We start from the raw sequence: 24,896 nt of genomic DNA, 5'->3' as shown, positions 1-24,896 counted from the left end.
AAGCATAACCCTTTGTGTTTTACCAGTCAGGAAAACAATAAGAATCTGTAATGCGTAGGTAGACTGCAAACCTCAAACTGGTAAGTTTGCTTTGAAGAGGCACTACCACTTTAGTACAAATTTTGTGAAACAGTTTATTAGATTATTGAAAAGAAAGAGAAGGAGATTAGAGAACGATAAAATCCAAACTTGATGTTAACTATGTATGCACTATTTGTATTCAGCTGGACAAAGAAAATTTAGTAAAGCCACTTTCCCATTGTTTTTTATTAGACTTCTAAGAACAACCTTTTTTTTTTTTTTTCAGGTAACTTACCAAAAATGGCAAGTCAAAACAAAAATGCCATTTTTAAAGAACACTGAGAAAACTAAACAATTCCTTTGTATATATAAAATATTTTTTTATTTAAAAAATCAAATATTTCATCAATCTTTGATTTTTTTCCCTAAATTAAATCTCTAACCAACATGTCCTTTGACAGTATAAAGAAATACAACAACAGCCAATAAATTGGTTTTGAATTCCTTGATTATTTTTAAGTAAAAAAACATAGCAAACTAAACGAGAATGAATAAAATGTTTAATCATGCTAAAACCATGTTTTAATTGAAAAACTGCTGGGAAGAAAAGTGGAAAATTTGGGCTGTCGCTAGGTTTCTCTACTTTTAGTTTCAAGTTTTCAAGGATGCATCGATTGGGAATCTAGTATCATAAGACAACATCTGTTTTCATTGACCTTTTGTTTATGATGAAATTTAGTTTTGAGAAAAAATTCTAAATTCCCCTTAAGTACTCTCTCCAATGCATAAAAAAAAAATAAAATTACTTAGTATCACATTTACTATTGTTTAATCCTAGAGACGTTTTTTGTTATGATCACAAGCTGAAGGCAGGATTTTCTGTTTTTAACAAACCAGTTCCACCCTCCATAATCATTTCAAAAAGGCCTTTTCCTTCATTCCTTGCTAAATACAAATTGGCCTGAGAGATTTACTTATATTCAGAATTATTCCAATTAGATTCTTTGTTTACAAGTCCTTCAGGATACTTTGCTGAAGTTGCATCACATGCTGTACGTATGTTGAAGAATGGGTCCTGCTTCTCAGCCGTGGTTTCTTGGTTAAACTGTCATACAAATTACATTACAACATGGGAAATTTAGGACAGGGATTATTTCAGCTCTAGCTGCCATGAATTGTAGTGGATCACTACTGTCCCTGTGCTCTAATAGCAGAATGGTTTAGGACAGAAAGAGCTGCAAAATACATCCAGAGTGCAGAAACTATACACCCCAGAGGAGAGCAATTAGTAGAATTCATCCAGGAAAATCATTATTTATATATTTCCTAATGGACTTTGTAAAGGCAAAATAAGTAAGGCTGGTAAGCTCTTCCAGAGAAGAAGAAAAACTTTCAGATTTTATCTAGCTCTTTATTTATGGACAATAATTTTGCTCTCAATCTGAACAATTTTATTTCTTCTGATAACAGTCAGTTGATTTTATAATATATATACATAACCCTTGCTTTCCAAGAGGGTTATCCTCCCCCTGAGAAATGATTGAAGAGGTTCAATCCATGATTCCATATCATGATTTGTAGATTTGTGGCTTATACAACTTTATTACAGAAGAAAAGGCACTTTGGCTTCTTTGGCTTGTGATCCACCAACGCAAGATGACTTCTGCAGGTGGTCTTTAACAAAGAAACATGTTTTGTTAATGCCAAGAAATCGGGCTAGACTAAAACAGTGTCAAAGAATACAGAGCTAGAGATCAAGCAGCTTTGTGTATGAAATATTTTAATGTCCCCTGGGAACTATCAAATAACCAGCAATGTAGCTCCGGTTCAGTGCACCAGCTGCAGGGTACGCACTGCTCTGATCAACACCAAGAGGGGAGCCAGTTGTCAAAATACAAGTTGTACGCTGTTTACATACTTAATAACAAACCCAAGATGTGAAAAACTACTAGTCCTATGTATTTATCTCTCAATTTCAATGGGTCTTTGCATGGCCTAATTAACTTTTTAATAATACTTACTCCCTAGAAGGAACTGCAGAGGATGACACAAAGCAGTCCCAGACACACCAAGTAGTTTGCAGAGAATTCACATACACTGCCATCTCCCTTTCCTACCCCTGTACTCCCTACCTTGACACCTTTTGGAGAACCTTGTTTGGACAATGGAAGGAAGAACAGGGAGCTGGGAAAGGGAGAAACATGATGAGGGGAAGAGGACATTCCCCTTTCAACCATGAAAAGACATTGTCAGCTCTGTTGGATCTCTGTCCTAAATCCAGCTGCCTCTTTTGCTTCTAAAGCATTAGTAATAAATCAGGTCTTAGGGGGAGCCAAACTGCTAGAGGTTCAAACCACTTGTGAAAGATTAGGGTCAGGAGACATGGGCTGGCTTTTGATGAGCTATTTAACAAGTCCAACCATCCTTTAACATTAACAGAACTGTGATTTCCTGCCCTTGCAGACAACAAGCACATAAAGAAAGAAAACACAATAAGACTACCAAGTGATTGTAAACGAATTGGATATAAGTAAGTGCCAGCCCTGGGCTCAGAGCTGCACCTCTATCAAGAAGGGGCAGCCTCTCAGCAGCTTGACAGGTCACACTTCGGCTAGTAAGGGATGAAATATTAAAAGTTCTAATTAAAGTACAGCACCAACAGCTCAGCTGCCTTCACTGTGCACTCAGATATCAGCCCATCTGATGTAGCTTAGTCTGACTTAACTAAAGGGGTCTCACAGCTGTATGGCGTGGCAATCCTCAACCTGCAGGAGAAAAAGTTCCCTTCCTCAGCCCTCCTGCCTCGTCTCAAACAAAATACAGCACCAAAAATTATGTGCCAACTGAAATATGGAAGTTGAAATCCAAGTAAAATTGCAGCATGGAAAAATACAACCCTAGACTATGGGTTTGTGCTAAGTGGCAAGGGAAAAAAACAAATATATTCTTTACAGTAAAATATAGGAGAAAAATATGTTATATGTAGTTTAGAATCCAGGGACAATTTACATCTTAATTTATTAATAACAATTTCCAGAGCACTGTGATAATCTTATTTTAAGTGTTTTTGCAATCTAACCTGCTGAACATAGACATTGTTAGTTTGACTTACTTCAAAGTTAAATGTCATAATTCATGGTCAGTGAAAAGAAGAATCTGTAAATTCCCTTGTTGATGCCTTTGGAGAAGATCCCAACATTATGGAGAAGCAGAGGGAAATGGGGACCAGAAAAATTTTGAAAATAAAATTAACTTCTGCATTGATTAAACTGGATTTATATGAAGTACTGCCAGTAATGGGGGGGGGGGGGGGGGGGGGGAGAGACAAACATTAAATGAAATGTGTGGAACTAAAAAAGAATACTCTAGTTAGCAGATGCGTTACACTGAATAGGGTTAGAATACAAGTCCCTGTTACTATCAGGAACAACTCTTTTTTAATAGGTAAGATACTGTTCAATTATCTCATCTCACTGATACATCTTAAAAAAGTACCCTGAACTGCTAAAAAACTCAGTTTAAAAAAATCTTATTTCTCCATCTGCACAGGATTTTCCTCTTCTTCATCACCTTTCAAATAAGCTATCTCAATAATTCACACATTATCAAAAAAACCCACACACTAACCTTTCTGAAGATGGAATTGTTAGGGCAATGTCTTGTATGGTTTAGGTATGTAAGTAACTGACATTTTCTGCATGAAAGTTCACAGAAGGGCACGTTTAATTACACCCTGCAGATGCACTGTGCAAGTCATTGGACTATACGTTTTCTTTAAAAAAAAGAATTAAAAAGGGAGCAAGATTAGACACATACAACCCAATGCACAGATAAATACTATTCAATTTATCCACTAAGGGGTAGATTGATTTGAATGTTTTGCCCAAACGCAGAAGAAATGGAATTAAATTTATGACAAAATCTTGAGGATACATTTGCTAAATTTTAAAGGCAAATAGAGCTAACAGAAATCCCTTAGGAATGCATAAAGAAGAAATCTTCCTCAATTTCATTTAGCTTTTTCTTTTTGATGTATTTTCAGATATTAATTCATGTTTGCTACCACCTAAATATGGTTGGACCATGATTCCACCTACAACACTGAATTTACTGTCCCTATTTGAGATAGTGGCAGTATACTCTCCGAAATTAGAAAAGAAAAACACACCAAACACTGGAACCAGGCCCTCCCTCATCAATGGTGGAATGAAAGAAAAGTTTCCAAAGCCTACCATAAATGAAATGATCTCATGCTTTAACTCACTGTGTGGAGTGAAAGAAGTTTAGCTTTTTCTACCAGAAGCAGTCCAGACGCTTTGCGAACCACACACACTTGCCTCGCGTAACTCACTACGTGGGAAATACCACGTACTCGTGAACCTCTAACTAAACAGGAGCACAAGTGGCACTGCCTGATTGCTAGATCAGAGTGTGGGCTGTGAATTTGTACACCTCAATTTACCTTTACTTTGAGAGAAATCCAGCCAACAATGAAACCTGAGGACGGAATTGGTGTTGTGGAGTGGATTACAGTGCAAAAGTCCCTGGGATGGAGCTGAGGAAGCAGTACAGCTGTGTGCTTACAGTGTCAGAGCTAAAGTAGCCAGCCCTATGCTAACAAAGCTTACTTCTTTCATCCAGTGAGTTGCTGTTCCTACACACTGCTGCACGGTCAGGAGGATATCTTAGCAGGCTTCCAGGTAGCTTCAAGCTAGCTGAAAGGAGGCATCTACACTTCACAAGCCTCTGTGTGCTGTAGACGTGATGTTACATGCTCTGCACCAAATTCAGTGTTAGGTTTGACTGGAAATAATAGGTAAAGCCAATGTAAAAATACAATTTTCTGAGCAATAGTGGAGAAAAAAACTTTTCTACCAGCTGATAATGACCCTTTCCCATACTACAGATATGATATTACACCATGCAAGAAATCACTGCATCAAAACCAAGAACTTGGAAGATTAATTCAGAACCCAGAAACTGGCAAAGAGGCCAAACCAGTGCCTCCTGCAGCGATGGGACAGCATCAGCCCATGGTTTTTTTGACAGATTCACAGGCTTAAGGCAACAAGCACCATTACAGTCATCTCATCTGACCTACTATTTCACTAATAATTTTCTGTAACTATCTCCTATTTTCTTCCTGAGACTTACAATGTCTTTGAAACCATTTAAGAACTACATCAGAGAAGTAAAGATGGCAAAGATTGTTAATTAACACCCTGTAGTTTGCAGTGTCAAAAGCTTGATCAAGCAAAAGGGGTCCTCAGAGTCTCCTTTGATCAAAACTAGTGATGACTTTGCTTCATAATTCTGGTTGTGAGACTGCAGCCTAACAGGATTGTCTGGGGTCTGACTGTATATCATTCAATAATCTACACTGCTGTAATTTCAGTTGACAGACATTTGATTGTGAACAGCATATTCTACCACTCTCAAACAAAACAACCCTCCTAAACAAAAGAATAAAGAGAGAGGATAAATACCTTGGTTTCTTTCATGTATAAGTTACTATTTAAGAAATTCACTTTAAAGTCTCAAATGTTGCCAGCCGCTCTTAGTCTCATTTGGGATGCTCTTAGCTGCATGCCTAACCTTCAACCTTCTCCTGCATGAATAATTTTTATTGTTAGTTGCCGTTTCTTATTGACGTGGTTTAGCCCCAGCCGCTCGCTCACCCCTCCCCCGGCGGGATGGGGAGGAGAACGGAAAAACAACGGCAAAGCCTCGAGGGTTGGGATAAGGGCAGTTTACTGGGACAGCAAGGGAGAGGGAGAACAATCAACAACAGTGCTGATAACAGATAGTAACAATGGTGATAACAGAGAACGATTTTACCGATCCGACGACCGACCGACCGGACGCTCGACCCGTCCCGGAGCCACGCCGACACGCCGAACCCGCCCCTCCCCGCCTGGCCCCCTTTTATGGGGAGCATGATGTCACATGGTATGGAATAGCCCCCGGCCAGCTTGGCTCACCTGTCCTGGCTCCTTGGGAAATTAACTCTATCCTTGCCAGAACCAGGACATTATCCACCCCTTATTCCATACCATCTACGTCATGCCCAGATTATTTTACAGAACTCATTGCCTTACTCTATGGGCTATTGCTCTAAAATGTCTGTCGAGTTCATTTAGTCCAGGGTTCTGGGTTCCATCTGCCATTACAGTCTCTCAGAGCAGGAGCAATGGTGCGTGCAGCTGGATTGTTGCACGCTGCATCCGGAGTCTTCACAGCCGGTGTATCTGGTATGGTCCATGCTCACAGTCTGGATGCCAAAGATGTGATTTTTCGATGAAGTTTCTGGGCACCAGTTGAAGGCAGTTCTAGTTCCATCATCGTGGCACTTTGCTCAGTTTCAAAGTCCATCCTTCATTAGTTTTGGGTGATTCTTATGGTCATACCATTGATACAGTATATCGCTATTAATATCATGCAATTTAATTTATTGGCTATTTTCACCCAAAATCAAATCCCCTTGGGGTACACACCGGACTTCCCCATCTTTTCTCATCACCCACCAAGTGCACCCTGGTCCCTGAGCAAAAGCAATCCCGCAGATGGGCTTGCCTTTGCTTGAAGCAGGGATAACCCAAACTGTTTTACCCAACATATTTTTCATGTGCACTACAGGAACTTTATCTCCTTCTACTGGGCGTGGGAATTTTGACTGGGCAGGGCCAGCTCGATTGGCAGATCCCCTAGTGTTAACTAACCAGGTGGCCTTTGCTAAATGCGTATCCCAGTGTTTGAGAGTCCCACCACCCATTGCCCTCAGGGTGGTTTTTAGCAGCCCATTACACCTTTCAACTTTCCCAGAGGCTGGGGCATGATAGGGGATGTGATACACCCACTCAATACCATGCTCTTTGGCCCAGGTGTCTATGAGGTTGTTCCGAAAATGAGTCCCGTTGTCCGACTCAATTCTCTCTGGGGTGCCATGTCGCCACAGGACTTGCTTTTCAAGACCCAGAATAGTGTTCCGGGCAGTGGCATGGGGCACAGGATATGTTTCTAGCCACCCAGTGGTTGCTTCCACCATTGTGAGGACATAACGCTTGCCTTGGCGGGTTTGTGGGAGCGTGATGTAGTCGATTTGCCATGCTTCCCCATATTTATATTTCAGCCATCGGCCTCCATACCACAGAGGCTTTACCCGCTTGGCTTGCTTGATTGCAGCGCATGTTTCACATTGATGGATGACCTGTGAGATGGCGTCCATGCTCAAGTCCACCCCTCGATCACGGGCCCATCTATATGTCGCATCTCTTCCTTGATGACCTGAAGTGTCATGGGCCCACCGAGCTAGAAATAATTCACCCTTACGCTGCCAGTCCAAATCCACCTGAGCCACTTCAATCTTGGTGGCCTGATCTACCTGCTGGTTGTTCTGATGTTCCTCAGTGGCCCGACTCTTGGGTACGTGGGCATCTACATGACGTACCTTTACAATCAGCTTCTCTAGCCGGGCAGCAATATCTTGCCACAGTGGGGCAGCCCAGATGGGTTTGCCTCTACGCTGCCAGTTGCTCCGCTTCCACTGCTGTAACCACCCCCACAGGGCATTGGCCACCATCCATGAGTCAGTGTAGAGGTACAGCGTTGGCCACTTTTCTCTTTCAGCAATATCTAAAGCCAGCTGGATGGCTTTCACCTCTGCAAACTGGCTCGATTCACCTTCTCCTTCAGCAGCTTCTGCAACTCGCCGTGTAGGACTCCATACAGCGGCCTTCCACCTTCGATGCTTTCCCACAATGCGACAGGACCCATCAGTGAAGAGGGCATATGGTTTCTCATCTTCTGGTAGTTTATTATACGGTGGGGCTTCTTCAGCACGTGTCACCTCCTCCTCTGGCGACATTCCAAAATCTTTCCCTTCTGGCCAGTCTGTGATCACTTCCAGAATCCCTGGACGATTGGGGCTTCCTATTCTAGCCCGTTGTGTGATCAGCGCAACCCACTTACTCCACGTAGCATCGGTTGCATGATGTGTAGAAGGAGCCCTCTCTTTGAACATCCAACCCAGCACTGGGAGTCGGGGTGCCAAGAGGAGCTGTGCTTCAGTGCCAATCACCTCTGAAGCAGCTCGAACCCCTTCGTAGGCTGCCAATATCTCCTTTTCTGTTGGAGTGTAGCGGGCCTCGGATCCTCTATATCCCCGGCTCCAAAACCCCAGAGGTCGACCTCGAGTCTCCCCTGGTGCTTTCTGCCAGAGACTCCAGGTAGGGCCATTCTCCCCGGCTGCGGTGTACAGCACATTTTTTACATCTGGTCCTGCCCGGACTGGCCCAAGAGCTACAGCATGAACTATTTCTTGTTTAATCTGTTCGAAAGCTTGTCGTTGCTCAGGGCCCCATTTAAAATCATTCTTCTTCCGGGTTACATGGTAGAGAGGGCTTACTATCAAACTGTAATTCGGAATGTGCATTCGCCAGAAACCCACAACACCTAAGAAGGCCTGTGTCTCCTTTTTGTTGGTTGGTGGGGACATGGCTGCTATTTTGTTGATAATATCCATTGGGATTTGACACCGCCCATCATGCCACCTTATGCCTAAAAATTGGATTTCCTGCGCAGGCCCCTTCACCTTACTTCGTTTTATGGCAAAGCCAGCCTGCAGCAGGATTTGGATTATTTTCTTCCCTTTCTCAGAAACTTCCTCTGCTGAGTTGCCCCATACAATGATGTCATCAATGTATTGCAGGTGCTCTGGGGCTTCACCCTTTTCCAGTGCAGTCTGGATCAGTCCATGGCAAATTGTGGGGCTGTGTTTCCACCCCTGGGGCAGTCGATTCCAGGTGTACTGGACGCCCCTCCAAGTGAAGGCAAACTGCGGCCTGCACTCTGCTGCCAAAGGGATCGAGAAAAATGCATTAGCTATATCAATTGTGGCATACCATTTGGCTGCCTTTGACTCCAGTTCATATTGAAGTTCCAGCATATCCGGCACGGCAGCACTCATGGGCGGTGTGACTTCATTCAGGCCACGATAGTCTACCGTCAGCCTCCACTCGCCATTGGACTTCCGCACTGGCCATATGGGACTGTTAAAGGGTGAGTGGGTTCTGCTGATCACTCCCTGACCCTCCAGTTGATGAATTAGTTTGTGGATGGGAACCAGGGAGTCTCTGTTGGTGCGGTATTGCCGCCGGTGCACAGTTGTAGTAGCAATCGGCACCTGTTGCTCTTCAACCTTCAGCAACCCTACAACAGAAGGGTCCTCCGAGAGACCAGGCAAACTAGACAATGGTTCAATTTCCTCCGCTTCTAAGGCAGCTATTCCAAAAGCCCACCTGTAACCTTTTGGGTCTTTGAAATACCCTTTCCGGAGGTAGTCTATGCCCAGGATGCATGGAGCCTCTGGCCCAGTCACAATGGGGTGCTTTTGCCACTCATTCCCAGTTAGACTTACTTCAGCCTCCAACAGAGTCAACTGTTGGGATCCCCCTGTCACACCAGAAATAGATATTGGTTCCACCCCTTCATAGTTCGATGGCATTAGGGTACACTGTGCACCCGTGTCCACTAGGGCCTTGTACTCTTGTGGGTTCGATGTGCCAGGCCATCGGATCCACACAGTCCAATAAACCCTATTGTCCCTTTCCTCCACCTGGCTGGAGGCAGGGCCCCTCTAGTCCTGCTCGTCATAGTCACTACTCACGTCTTGCAAAAAGGACTTAGAGGTCCCTTCAAGAGGATCAGAAGTGCGATCTGGCCTTTCACTTGGTCTGGGGGGCTGCCCGGTGGAAACTGGAGCAGCATTCTTTCTGGAAGAGTCCCTTCTTACAGCTGTCTTGCCTTGTAGCTCATGTACGCGTGCCCGCAGGGTTGAGGTGGGCTTCCCATCCCATTTCCTCATGTCTTCTCCGTGGTCACGCAGGAAAAACCACAGGATACCTCGTGGTGTGTATGCTCTATATCCCCTCTCTGGAGCAGAAAAACGCTTACTCCTAACAGCTGAAATGCGGGTCTGTACAGGTGGGGAGTAAGATATATCCTCTTTGAGTTGCCGGACATCCTGAGACAGTTTCTCCACAGCCGAGACTAGGGAGGAGGAAAGGCTCTCTTCATACTGCCGGAGCCGGCCAGCCACTTCGTCCACTGTGGGTGCCTCTTCACTTTTCCAGTCGATTACTGCCAGTGAGTTGGCGTACGAAGATGGTGCACTTCGCACAAATTTTCGCCACATGGGTCGGGTACAGTGGACTTCATCAGGGTCTGTGGGCAACTGTGCATTGTCCGGATCATAATAAACCATCTCCCGCACAGCTAATTCCCGCAGATATTGAATACCTCTCTCCATAGTGGTCCACTTGCCTGGCCGACATACGACATCTTCACTGAAAGGATACCTTTCCCTCACACTTGACAGGAGGCGCCTCCAGAGGCTAAGGGCCTGTGCCTTCTTCCCAATTGCTTTGTCAATGCCCCCTTCCCTAGACAAGGATCCTAGCTGCTTGGCCTCCCTGCCCTCCAGTTCCAGGCTACTGGCCCCATTATCCCAGCAGCGGAGCAGCCAGGTAATAATATGCTCCCCTGGAAGGCGGCTGAAATCTTTCCGCATATCTCGCAGCTCACTCAGGGACAGGGATCGAGTAATCACTTCTGGTTCTGGCTCTTCTTCTTGTTCTCGTGATGGCCCTGGTTCATCATCATCTTTCACTAAGCGAACTGATTTCCTTGTGTATTTCTTTTTGTGTATAGGGGCAACTGATACTGGTGTGGGTTGATCTTTTGGCTCGACTACAGTGCCTGTTGCGGGGGTTTGGGTAGCTGCAGTGCCTGTCGCAGGGGTTTGGGTAGCTGCAGTGCCTGTCGCAGGGGCCTGGGCAGCTGCAGTGCCTGTCGCAGGGGCCTGGGCAGCTGCAGTGCCTGTCGCAGGGGCCTGGGCAGCTGCAGTGCCTGTCGCAGGGGCCTGGGCAGCTGCAGTGCCTGTGGGTCCGCTCTCTCCCTCTGGATGGTGCTGTCTACTATCCAGCAGTGTTTGATAGATTGTGGCCAGGGCCCAGCACAGCGCAGTAAGTTGTGTCTCCTTAGAATCCCCACAGCATTTTCCTTTCAAATATTCTACCATTTTATCAGGGTCTTGCAATTGTTCAGGAGTGAAGCTCCAAACCATTGGGGGTGAAAAGGTCTCTAGATACCCACCCATACTCTCCCACATGCCATGCCAGCCCTGACCATTCAGCCTTGGGGAAGATCCCTGGGTGGTACTCTTGAAAAGATTTTTGCTAACCCTGAACAGGAGTGGGAAAGCATTCAGGAGACCTAGCAATAGGAATATAACGGCCTGAACATTCCAAGGGTATTCAAAATACTCAAAAATTGTTGTAACCAACCAAAAGGGAAAAGAGGAGGTGAAAGAGTGGGAGAAGGTATCCCCCCCTGTCTTCCCCATAGATTGGGTCCAATTATTAATCAATTCTGAAAGATACTGACCGAGGTACGGGCCTGACCTAAATGCTACATACACATACCAGCTCAGACCCATGACTGTCAATGATATCTTATCATAAGTCATTATCACACAATATAACAACATGAGAACACGAACCCCTCTTCCAGAGGTGATAAACAGCACCGCAGGGATTGCATAGAGTAAACATGGGTTTACAAAACAGAGCCATGTGAGCAAACAGAACATCATTATAACCAGTGACTGTTTCAATAACATCATAAATGCTTTTAACAACTTTGTTTTAACACACTTGGGTCAGACTTGCCGTTATCACAACCCCTCGAGCCCCACGTTGGGCGCCAAAAAGGACTGACGTGGTTTAGCCCCAGCCGCTCGCTCACCCCTCCCCCGGCGGGATGGGGAGGAGAACGGAAAAACAACGGCAAAGCCTCGAGGGTTGGGATAAGGGCAGTTTACTGGGACAGCAAGGGAGAGGGAGAACAATCAACAACAGTGCTGATAACAGATAGTAACAATGGTGATAACAGAGAACGATTTTACCGATCCGACGACCGACCGACCGGACGCTCGACCCGTCCCGGAGCCACGCCGACACGCCGAACCCGCCCCTGCCCGCCTGGCCCCCTTTTATGGGGAGCATGATGTCACATGGTATGGAATAGCCCCCGGCCAGCTTGGCTCACCTGTCCTGGCTCCTTGGGAAATTAACTCTATCCTTGCCAGAACCAGGACACTTATACTGCTGAGGAACGTGCTAGCTTTAGTCTTCATAACTAACTGCTGGTTGTTCTCTCTGTTTCTGACAAATCTCCATCCTATGAGTTAAACCAAAGTTTCTAAAGTATTTCCTTTGGTGCAAAAGGAGTGCTGGATTGCCTTTCCTTGACATTCATCATTAGCTCATGAAAATCAGAAATGCTAGTTTTACACACTGAGTTACATGATAACCTCATGTATCATCACACACAAAGGAGCAGAAAAAAATGACACATGGATGAACCCCAATAACTTGATCAATGCCAAGGGACCCCTGTCCCAGCTCATCACAGTGACCCATCAGCCATGATGTCCAGGAGTGCCACCCACCAGTTGGGTCAATGGGAGGAGGTCTCTGGATCACCCTGCAGAATGAAGGTGTAACTGCCTACAGGAGTGTGGGCTCTTTAGGGGATGCCAAGAAAAGCATCTTGTCATTGTACAAGGCATACTATGGGATGTTTAGAGAAAGGATCAGAGAGGGAGGGCTCAAAATGGATTGGGGAACAGTTGTGGTAAAACAGCAGGAAAAGGGAGTAAAAGGGACTGGTAGCATGTAAGCAGGCTGGCCAGAATACTTGTCTGACCACGCTTTGTGTCTGATCACCACAGTCTGTCTTGACTTCTCAATGAACTCCATTTCTAACTATTATTCTGGGTGAGGAGCTCTCGGTCCTGTGTGCCTCTGTGTGTGTATGGTGGTAGCAGTTGCCAACAACCATAGTTGGACCATGGGTCCTGTGGTGCCTATTGGCACTACCTGCTCCTCCTGGCTACCAGCTAGATGTGAGGACATGGAGCTGAGGCAACTTCACCTCTGTCAGTCTACGGGATTCAGCAGCTCCCTAACATTACTAACAGGAACCAAAAAGAGACAGTCAACCCCCAGTGGATGGTAGAAATTGTGCAGCATCGCCATCAGTGCTGATGGATATACCAGGGTTTGTCAGCTTCCTTTGTCTGAGAACAGTTTGCTCATATGTCAATAAGTCTGTTACTTAAGGTTTCAGTGAATGATGTTTAAACACATTTTCTGTAGGCATATGCTGGTATATTGAGCTAACTCATTATCTAAAAATGATTTACATAGAAACATGAAGATCTTCATCTGCCAAAAGCTGAGCACATAATCACCAATTCAATATATATAACTCTAACATATGAAGCTAGAGACTACTTTTGCTCAAAGAAATGCAAGTGGATAGCGATCTGCAGGATCCATGTCTATGACATTGCTCTACAACCCCATTGAAAGCAACCAACCATTTCCTGGACAACTGCAAAAGGTAAGGTGAGGGTTTTTTTCCCTTCAGAAAAAAAAATGGTTGTTGCACTGTCCTGAAATGTATACTCCAACACATTCACACAAAGGCTAGGTAAAATAAGTTTAAATTTTTGTGAACTCTACCCTGTCATTTGAGGAGTATGATCTAAAAAATACATATGCAATACACTTTAAAATTTGTACCAGTTCCATGATCTTCTATTTACTAAGACTAGTGCACTGAAGTACAATGAGTAAATATTTGCAAGAAAAACAGCAAGCTTGCAGGAGAAATGACAGAAACAAAACCTCCAAGCATATGGTATTTGGCAAATAAAGAGTTGATTTTGAAGGGATGGGGAAAAAGTCTGAAAAAGAAGCAAATCGTATTGTCTAGTCAATATTTGAGATTTTAAGCTATGTGGAAATTGCCCATCTGGGAATTACTAACAATTAATGAATTGGACTTTTAAATAAGCCTCCAGGTCTGACACACATCATTTATAATATTTCTACAGCACTTGTATCTTCAAATCATTGTACAAATAATTAAGCTTTACAAGATAGCTGTATGATAAGGGAAATTATGATTTCTATGTTAAATATGAAAATTCTGTCACTACGTAAACTGATAGGTTGTAGGTAAAGGTAGGTGATAGACTGAAGACTTAAAGAGCATGATACTGGCACTAGAATTTTCACTTGCCAAATTATTAAGCTTAAAAATTAAATCAGAGATCACGTTAGGTCGCCATACCATGTATTTATGCCACAAACAACCTAACTGTAATTTTACTAGACTTTGATTAGCCATGATTCTGTTAGATCTTCAAATTTATGGATACTGGTCCTCCTAGAAGAAAATTGCTATCTACACCAGATTCATGCAGGATGGCAAACAGGACAGAATTTACCATGTCTAATTTTATATATTTAAATTAGAATGGATGGATCACAACTTGGAAATTCCTTCCACTGATCATAAAATGACTTTAGGCTGACTGCACCAATACAAACTTCTTTATTTGGTCAAATGAATTCTGCTCCAGTGCTTATTGGGTTTTGGTTTTTATTGGGTTTGGGAGTCGATTTTCTTTATTCGAGGTCTTTAATGTTTCTATTTTACTGAAAAGAACCATAGAGGGGAGATTGATCCAAAAGATGAAGATGCCCAGAGAAGCTGTGGATGCCCCATCCCTGGAAGTGTTCCAGGCCAGGTTGGATGGGGCTTTGGGCAATCTGGTCTAGTGGAGGGTGTCCCTGCCCATGGCAGGGGGGTTGGAACTAGATGGTCTTTGAGGTCCCTTCCAACCCAAACCATTCTGTGATTCTGTGGTTCTATGAAATACTTCTCTGGGATTTGAGGCTTAACTTTTAGTCTACGCTCTACTACAAAATTCTTGCACAACCTCAGAAAAGCTATATCTAATCTGTCTGTGAAATAGGGGTATTAGTTCCTCCCTACTTTGTAATGACATGAGGTAAATAAATAAGCGCTTGTGAGACATTCAGGTACTACTGTAATGGTTGCTGCACAGATATGCCAATATATGGGCAATTCTGTAGCTTCAGGGAGACACTCTTTTATGAATTATTCCTGATATTTTTATGAAAGTGTTTATGCACAGAGTGAATTACATTTTTCTTACTTACACATAATCCCACCTATATGAAATATTAAATTTTATATTTATATAAGCAGAGTTTAAATGTATACATTGCAGAAAGGTTTTTGACTTTTCAGCAGTTAGCCACCAAATCAATTTCTGATGATCTTCATTCAGCACTGTATTTTAATCAGTGCCAGATAAATAAGGGTCCTGATTTTTTGAATTAAAGCTCCAGATTAAAATGAGCAATGACCGAATAATTTCTTACTAGTTAATCACAGTAATTTCTATTTGAAGATAAGTTCAGAGTACATCTTTGAGCAGTTGTGCACTCAGATTTTCTAAAATAAACAATAATCCGTTTTAAAAATTACCACACATTCCATTTCTTTCAGGACATCAATTACAAAGCATCAAATAATTGATTGTAAACCCAGCAAAGCTAAGAGTACTCTTCCCTGAATGTGAAAGGGGAAGAGAGGTGGAAGGGTCCCTCTTGTACCAAGGACTAAAATATAAGCTTTCCAAATGCCCTGTCTAACCTTTGTACTCTTTGAGATTCCAGCAAACTGACTTTGACATAACTGTTTTTATTTGCACCTTCTCCCCTTTCAGCACCACTGTACTGCTGATCTAACAACCAGCCATACCCCTCTGCCGCTAACTAGTCGCTTTATCTGTTTTTCCCTTCATGATTCTGCAAAGACTTTTAACTTTATTAGCGACCTCTTTGATGTAAAAATTCTGTTTTTTTTCCAAAGTCTTTGCTTTAAAACTTGTAAGAATACCAGTGACTCAGAGATTTCTGCAATCACAATATTTATACATAAAGTTTACCTTGAAAATTAAGGTAATTGATTAAAAACCAAAGAAAGAGAAACATCAGAAAATGGATGAAACTCCTTGAGGACTCTGAGACAATTTTTTTCTTCCTCCCTACACTACGTACTAGGGCCTGAATGGCACACCAGCTTGAAGGAGACCTTAGCAGCAAGTAGGACACGCACCTGAAGACCTCAGAGGGCAAGTCAGGGGGAAGGAATATGAGCAATTACACGCATCTTCTAGCCCTAAAACCCTAAACCATAAACCAGAGACCCCTGCAGGAAGAAAGGCAGCAGTAGCATAAGTGTCACAGGCAAGTTCCTTATTCCTACAGCCTAGAAGGTTTCCAAGAGGAGCCCATTGGCCGTCTCGTCCCAGCGTGGAGCACTGCACTTTTGCCAGCCTGAGGCATTAAAAAATTCACAAGTCAGGCTACCAAAAGGCAGGAGAATATGTAAAAATGCTAGCTAGTTCAAGAAATAAATAAGTAGTTTCAGCTGAGTAATTTCTATTTTCTTTCTGATTTTGAGACTTTTAAGTATATTTGGATCACATTTCAAATCTTTTCTCTTTCTATGACAACTAAAAATTATTCTTGGTCAGACGAAAGAAGTATAATTGAAATCACACATAGCTGTTCAACTGGAGGCATTGGGACTTTTCAAACAACTATAATGTAAGATCATTCCTCACTGCCTTAGCTAATGGCTGGTGAAAAGTAGACGACAGGCGTATTTGTTTCCACACTGATCATTTTTGCTGCATCTTTTTATTTTGTTGTAACGGCTGCTGTGGACATAGCTTTTTTTTTTTTTTTTTTTTTTTTTTTTTTTTTTTTTTTGCTTTTTCCACCTCCATTATTTAAAGATTTCCTCAAGGCTTCCCACATGCCCCTGCTATGCAAACGCTCACACGGCGCTCACCAGCAGGGCTGCCAACAGCAGCTAAGCAAGCAAGCTCTCCTTTCACAGCTGACTGGCTTTAGTAATATCAGCTATCTGCTGTCCCTTCGAACGCCACAAAACTCTGCTTCTCAGTTTCTGTAGGAATGTCAATGGTATAGCGGGATTCTCAGGGGTTTTGTTTTGGGGTTTTTTCTGTAAGAGAAGGGTCTGCTCTAACCGGAGGGGAGAAGAGCAGGGGAATTCACATGTGATTTGAAGCCTCTGCATTTCTTGCCTGATAAGTAGATAAGATAAACCAAGTTTTCTCACTATATATATGTTATTTTCCATACTAAGTCCAGGTTTGGTAGAAAGGAATCATCAATACTGATAACACAGCATTTTGTGAATGGAAAAACCTTCATTATGCCCAGATGGGGAAAAAAAACCCCAAACCAAAAAACCACTAGCTAATGCTTAAGTAACAAATGCCACCAAGTGCCCATTTTCTGAACAACTGTTTTCAGCTGAACTAAAGTGAAATGTTCTTTATAACTGTAATCCTCAGGAAACGGACTCACAAAATCTTCTGATTTACTGCTATTTATCCACTGGCAGAGCCATTATCAACTGGCTAGATTAGAAACTGCAATAGATACTGTCTAAATACCAAGAAAAAATTCTAAATTAGTGACGCATTTCAAGTGCTTCAAAAATCACTCTGAGATTGCTCTTGTAATACATGGTAGACATTGTAGGACTTTTGGTCCATCACATGATTTAAGTTTAGTAGTGTTATTTCTGTCACTGTTGGATCAAGCCTCAGGCTGACAGTTGCTTGAACAAGGGAGATAGGAAGAGAGTTACCTGGTTTCAGTTTTGCTTATAAGGTGTCTTTTTTTAAAACTTTATGCATAACTGTATGTGTGCTCTCTACTTGGTAATTTTGAAGCTCTGTAGTTTTGTTCTGATAATACACGTGGGAGATAGTAGGAAAACTAAAGACCAAAAGTTTGTAAAACAGTTTGATTAAAAATATTTAAGACACTAAATAACACTTTTGGAGTATAGTGAATATTTTAAATCCTATTTGTCTTTTTTTTTCCTTTCTTTTACTCTTTGCCAGAGTCCTCTGATGACAATACTGGAACAAATCAGAATTCCCTCAGGAAGCCTGCCTAGAAGTACTAAATTTCTGCAAGATTCAGCTATACTTCACAGCACGTAAGGTATCAAAGCAACCAGGGTAGTGTCACATCTCTTACTCACCGACAGCAAGAATGAAGTTACTGAGGTAAATATAGACTTGAAAGAAAATTATTTTTAAGAAGGTCAAAGGCCCAAAAGCTGCAATTCTAAGTTTAAGTAGGGTAAGGGACTTCTGTCTTACCTTTACTTTTAAACAGAAAAGTGCAAAAAAGTTATAAAGATAAGATCTTGCTACAATTATTTAACGCAGGTTCATAATTTATCCATATATGAAATAACAAAATAAAGTACCAAAATTTTGTTGAAGCATGCAGTTATAGTGCATAAGACAGACACTTTCAATTTCAAGTGGCATGACCATATCAAATGCAGCCCCTGCAGTTACTGCCCATCCTACTCTTTTCAAATCATTAAATTTTACTTTTTCTCTGCGTCCTGGAGTAGCAAAAATCCTGGTTTCTCTTTTGTTTAAATGTTATTCCACTAATAACCCAATGAATCAAGCTACAAACACAGTGTTCCTCTTCTTTCTTTTTAAAGAATAGCAGTTGCATTTGATTTGCAGAGGACAGGGAAACACCTCCAGGACAATTTAAAATTCATGATTGATTACTAATTTTTAAGATAATTATCTTTTTTTTATATATATTATTTTAAATTGTAGGTAGCACATCTCACAAAGTCGGTTGTTTTAAAATGCTCCTTAGTAAATAGAAGTGTACAGTTTGCTCCTATACATGCTTCATTTCCAGATTTTCTCCTCTTTATCCTACTCCCCCAGGCTTCAGAGTACCCATCTCCATGGCAACACTCGATAAGGTTGGTGGGTGGTGTTATCACAGCAGGCTTCCCCACAGAAGGTCTCAGCCATATGGATTATTTATGAACTTGCATGACAGTACCAGACCCACTGAAATACTTCTTGAGCAAGTTTTCCTGTCTCTGCAAGCCAGTGACTCAAAGCAGGGCATCCTCACCGCAGGCAGCACCCATGAGTAGAAAGTGGAGGAAAAGTACCACGAAGGTTGTCACTCATCCATCCCGAAAGCTGCCTTGCCGCTGCCTGCAAGTTTCTCTTACCCCAGAGGAACACCTAATGACTTACACCATAAATCATATGTTAAGTATGCCAATCAGTGAAACTGGAAATTTGCAGCTGCTGACAAGAATAATAACATTTCAGCTATCCCAGGACTAAACAGTTGATACAACTGATACTGTTGTTGGGAGTTGCTGTTGCAGACACACTGCAGTAGTTCTGTGCCTCTGAGCTGGTTCCTCAATGAGCAGTTTGGCTTTGACACTATATTTTCTTGCCTGATTTTTTTCCAAAAACTTCAGTACATCTTTTAGCTAAGGTTGTTGCATTTACACTGTATTCATGCAAATAGCCTATACCAATTTTTTGAAAGGATCCCTATAAGAGCAGTCTGTTTCTTTAAAATAATAGAATGTCTTTACAAACATATTTTTTTCAGCAAAAGATGTAGGGCTGTAAGAGCCTGTCATATGCAACACCTTCATCCTATCATTTTTATAAATTTATCAAGCTCCAGAAAAAAAAATTGGTTTAGTTCTGAAGTAGGCATTTGTCTGGTGTTTCAACACAGCCAATACTCAAGATTTAGTGGGTGTGATTTATCTTCCTAGCTATATGTATATTTATAATGTATACATATAAACATTAATTGGTCACAATAGTTTCCCTTATGATCAATAAGAAGTAGGAAATGTTGAGGCACAATTCATCAGATCCGTTATCAAAATTTGTGCAAAGAACATATTAATTGTACTCTAAGCACCATGAATACCAGCAAGAATTCACAGCGTAGTTCAATCAGCTTTTTGGAGAGGAGCAATTCAGATGCTGTAAGAAGGGTTTCAGATCAGCCAGTAAAGATGTCACAACTTTTATCCCACTCTACCTCCTCCCTCACATACAATCTGTCCCTAATTAAGGTAAAATGCTCCAAATTAGCAGAGCTCTATCATTTACAATGCTGAAGCTGGCCCAACTCATTTGGAGAGAACTTTTTTAGTGCAGTTATGATAATCAGTGGAAGGAGGCAATAAGAAAAAAATGTCTGGTCTCGGGAGAGAAGGGAAAATTGAAAAATAAGGAGAATTCAGAGAAGAATGAAGCCAAAATCACAGAATGCAGGAATTGCATTAAAAATACTACCTTGACAGAAGCTTTGTCATTTGTCTTCCTCGGATACAAATTTGTAGCTGCAGACTGGGAGAGAATATTGAGATATTTAAGATATTGCTGAAGATACTTGGCCAAGTTCACATCATTTTCCAGATCATAATTTCTTTTATTATCTGCATTCTGTCCCAAAGTCCTGCACACCAAAAGCAAGGAAAAGAAAGTTACCAGCCTGTACAATGTACAAAATGCCCAACTAAAAAGGCACAGGTTTATACTGCAAACCACTGAAGTTAGTTCCACACATAACAAAAAAGTCATGCAAAAGCTTAGCAGCCACAAAAGTACAAAAGATTCGTTTCAGCAAAAGCAGCCAAAAAATCTTGCACTATTAACAATTTATTGCATGAATCAAAGTTAATGATCCAACAGTAAATCAAATAAAATGCCTACATCAAGCAAAAGCCATATTCAGAAGAAAAGAAAATGCTTGCAAAAAGAAAATATGCATGATTAAATTGCACCCCAAAGAAATATGAGATGGTTCTAAGATTTAAAAAAATTACTGGATGATGATAAGATTCAACACCAATTTGGCCCTGAACCAATTTACAGAATGTAGTGAGACTACTGGATGTGCAGAAATAACAGAGCAAGGCAGCTCCAGCAAAAGGCTTAAAAAAGGAATAATGAGATGGAAAAAGTATCTCTTCTGATCTTCTCATGTGCCTGGAATGTACAGAACAGCGGTATTCCCTGACTGTTTTAGACAGATCTTGGTGACGTTTGCAAAGAAAAGCTAAAAATGTGATTAAACAACAGCAGTGTAGAGGTTTTTATATGGGATTCAGGATGCTGTGTGCAATGAATCTGAATTATAACCAGCTCTCCTCATCTATCTCAACAACATGTCAATGATGACGATAATTTAAATGTCAACACCAGTAACTATTTCATTCCTTGTGTAAGAAAGCAGAGAAAGGGTTCCCAGTCTGCTTCCTTCCCTGTGAGTGACATTGTTTTGAGGCAAATCACCTTTTTGGTGTCACCATTTCCTACCCACGTGCTCACACACTTCTTCAGTGAAGAACAATTCCATTTGGAAGAGCTTTCCAGCCCAGGGAGATGAGGCTTCATTTGACATTCAACATCTCTGTGCCACTGTAAGCAAAATTTTATTCTACCAGCCCACGTCATGGTGCTTATTTGGGGGCACAGCTTGAGAGAGTACCATTATCTCATTTTCCAAATCTTGGGTTTAATTAAATTACTTTATGCACAAAGTAACAGACTTTCTTCCATGCTCACAGTTGTATCAAATGCGTGTCCCAACTAATTTAATGCCAATAGATGTAATTAATAATCTAATTTGCTGCGGTGGCATTGCAACCAATAGCGCTCGCAGGGTTGCTTACTTTGAAGTACTAGAAACACCCTCAATCTCTCCCCAGCGTAAAACAACCACCTACCCATCAGGCACACGAACTCTAGGAAAATGAAGGTTTACTACACAGAACACTATAGCAATCTTGATATAATTCACCATAAATCTTGCTTCCTTGTCATGCTATTCATATTTTTCTCTTATTTCAGAGATGTAAATTCTTCCTTATGATGGAGGGTGGATGTGCAGGTAACATTATCCACCTCCTTTTCAACTTAAATACAGATTAAAACTGTTCTGCAGTTTTAGAAACAGCTGGGCAGTATGCTTTCTGCTTCAATAGAGAACTAATCCAAAGAGGTGCTCATCACAGAAGGTATCCCACTTTCAAACACTCATCTTTCATTCATCAATTAATTTGAACACCTATCTTCTCCTTTCTTCACTAACTTTTAAAAGAAAGGGTGAAGAGGGCTTTAAACTCAAGTTGCCAGGGGAGTGGAACCTCAATGCATCCCACTCCTACCAGTTTGACGCCACTGACAGCAATAGGTGCTCAGAGCCAGGAGAAAGACCACAGGTCAGCAGGAGAGCACCTGAAGCACAAAGGAATTCCAGCCACTCCATCCAGTCAGTCAGCTTCATCGAGGCCCAACTTAAATGCCCCAATGCAAACACACGTAGCATGGGGAACCAAGAAGAGGAGTTGGAGACGCGCACACCTGCAGGGCTATGATCTCATCAGCATCACAGAGACATGGTGGGATGGCTCCTATGACTGGAGTGCTGGAATGGAAGGATACAGGCACTTTAGGAAGGACAGGAAAGGGAGATGAGGAGGGGGTGTTGCCCTCTATGTCAATGACCAGCTGGAGTGCATGGAGCTCTGCCTAGGGATGGATGAGGAGCTGAATGAGAGTTTATGGGTCAGGATTAAAGGGAGGGCAGGGACAGATGACACTATAGTGGGGTCTGCTACAGGCCACCCGACCAGGGAGACCGAGCAGATGAGGCACTCTATAGACAGAGAAGAGCAGCCTCACATTTGCAAGCCCTGGTTCTCATGGGGGACTTCAACCACCCCAATATCTGTTGGAGAGACAACACAGCAGGGCACAAGCAATCCAGAAGATTCCTGGAATGTGTTGATGATAACTTCCTTCTCAAAGTGATAGAGGAGCCAATGAGGAGAGGTGCCATGCTAGACTTTGTTCTCACCAAAAAGGAGAGGCTGGTGGGGAATGTGAAGCTCAAGGGCAGCCTTGACTGCAGTGACCATGAAATGGTGGAGTTCAAGATCCTCAGGACAGTGAGGAGGGTGCACATCAAGCTACCCCGGACTTCAGGAGAGCAGACTTTGCCCTCTTCAGGGATCTGCTTGGTAGAGTACCATGGGACAAAGCCCTGCAGGGAAGAGGGGTGCAAGAAAGCTGGTTACTATTCAGAGATCACCTCCTCCAAGCTCAGGAGCGATGCATCCCAACAAAGTGGAAGTCAGGGAAAACCGCCCAGAGGCCTGCATGGATGAACGAGGAGCTCCTGGACAAACTCAAACGCAAAAAGGAAGCCCATAGAGGGTGGAAGCAAGGACAGGTAGCCTGGGAGGAATACAAACTGTCTGAGCAGCCAGGGATCAGGTTAGAAAAGCCAAAACCCTGACAGAATTAAATCTGGCCAGGGACGTCAAGGGCAACAAGAAAAGTTTCTATAGGTACATCAGTGATAAAAGGAAGATGAGGGAAAATGTGGGCCCTCTCTGGAATGATATGGGAGACCTATTACTGGACAAGGCTGAGGTACTCAACAACTTTTTTGCCTCAGTCTTCACCAGCAAGTGCTCTAGCCACACTCTCCAAGTTGCAGAAGGCAAAGCCAGGAACTGGGAGAAGGAAGAACTGTCCACTGTAGGAGAAGATCGGGTTCAAGTCCATCTGAGGAACCTGAAGGTGAACAAGTCCATGAGATGAGATACATACACGGGTCCTGAGGGAACTGGCAGATGAAGTTGTGAAGCTACTATCCATCATATTCGAGAAGTCATGGCAGTCTGGTGAAGTTCCCACTGACTGGAGAAGGGGAAACATAACCCCCATTTTTAAAAAGGGAATAAAAGAAGACCCAGGGAACTACAGACAGGTCAGTCTCATCTCTGTGTCTGGCAGGATCATTCACCAGATCCTCCTGGAAACCATTCTCTGGTACATGGAAAATAAGGAGGTGATTGGTGACAGCCAACATGGCTTCACTAAGGGTAAATTGTGCTTGACAAATTTGGTGGCCTTCTGTGACGGGCTTACAGTGTTGGTGGATAGGGGAGGAGCAACTGATGACATCTACCTGGACTTGTGCAAAGCATTTGACACTGTCCCACATGACATCCTTGTCTCTAGATTGGAGAGACATGGATTTGATGGATGGGATACGTGGTGGATAAGGAATTGGCTGGATGACCAGCAGGTCGAGGGAGGGGATTCTGCCCCTCTGCTCCGCTCTCGTGAGACCCCACCTGGAGTACTGCATCCAGTTCTGGGGGCCCCACTACAAGAAAGACATCAGGTGGTGGGAGCAAGTCCAGAGGAGGCCACAAAGATGATGAGAGGGCTGGAGCACCTCTCCTATGAGGACAAGCTGAGAGTTGGGGTTGTTAAGCCTGGAGAAGAGAAGGCTCCAGGGCGACCTTATAGCAGCCTGCCAGTACCTGAAGGGGCCTACAGGAAAGCTGGAGAGGGACTGTTTACAAAGGCATGGAGTGACAGGACAGGGGGGAATGGCTTTAAACTAAAAGAGGGTCAATTTAGATTAAATGCTATGAAGAAATTCTCTGCTGTGATTGTGTTGAGGCACTGTCACAGGTTGCTCAGATTGAGGAGGCCCCATCCCTGGCAGTGTTCAAGGCCAGGTTGGATGGGCCTTTGGGCAACCTGGTCTAGTGGAGAGTACCCCCATGGCAGGGGGACTGGAACTAGATGGGCTTTAAGGTCCCTTCCAACCCAAACCATCCTATAATTGTATGAAGGGGAAAATGGAAATACTGAACCAAATTCTGCTCTGAGCATTTCCACTGGAGCTAGTGGGAACTGAATGCACAGATAAAAGACAATATTTAGGTTTGTCTTTCAAGACATTATTTACAGTATATGATCACTCACACTGGTGGTAGAAGTAAAATCTCGGGTCTAAGATTTCTCATTTTTCTTAAGGAGACAGGAATTGTCTTTAAATTCCACATTAGATGTAATATTTTATGATATAAACTTTTGAACAATTAAAATGTAAAAGTCTAACAAAGCATTACATTTCATTTGAAGAGAACTTTAATTAAATTCTACAAATACACCTGAAAGATTTTTTAATTTTTTTTTCACCAGTATA

General features: G+C 42.6%; 1 protein-coding gene across 3 annotated transcripts in view; it reads right to left on the bottom strand.

Moving 5' to 3' along the window:
• Positions 1-24,896, bottom strand: part of PTPRN2 (protein tyrosine phosphatase receptor type N2) — a 674,941-nt gene that overhangs the window by 414,300 nt on the left and 235,745 nt on the right. For all 3 annotated transcript variants that reach the window (XM_075746622.1, XM_075746624.1, XM_075746623.1), the window contains exon 5: positions 20,174-20,336. In XM_075746622.1, coding sequence (XP_075602737.1) covers positions 20,174-20,336 — 163 coding nt within the window. The remainder of the gene's footprint in view (positions 1-20,173; positions 20,337-24,896) is intronic.

The sequence above is a fragment of the Balearica regulorum genome, chromosome 2, assembly GCF_011004875.1.
Source record: "Balearica regulorum gibbericeps isolate bBalReg1 chromosome 2, bBalReg1.pri, whole genome shotgun sequence".
Taxonomy (NCBI): Eukaryota; Metazoa; Chordata; class Aves; order Gruiformes; family Gruidae; genus Balearica; species Balearica regulorum.
The sequence above is the reverse complement of the archived record's forward strand: the minus strand, read 5'-3'. Positions and strand labels throughout refer to the sequence as shown.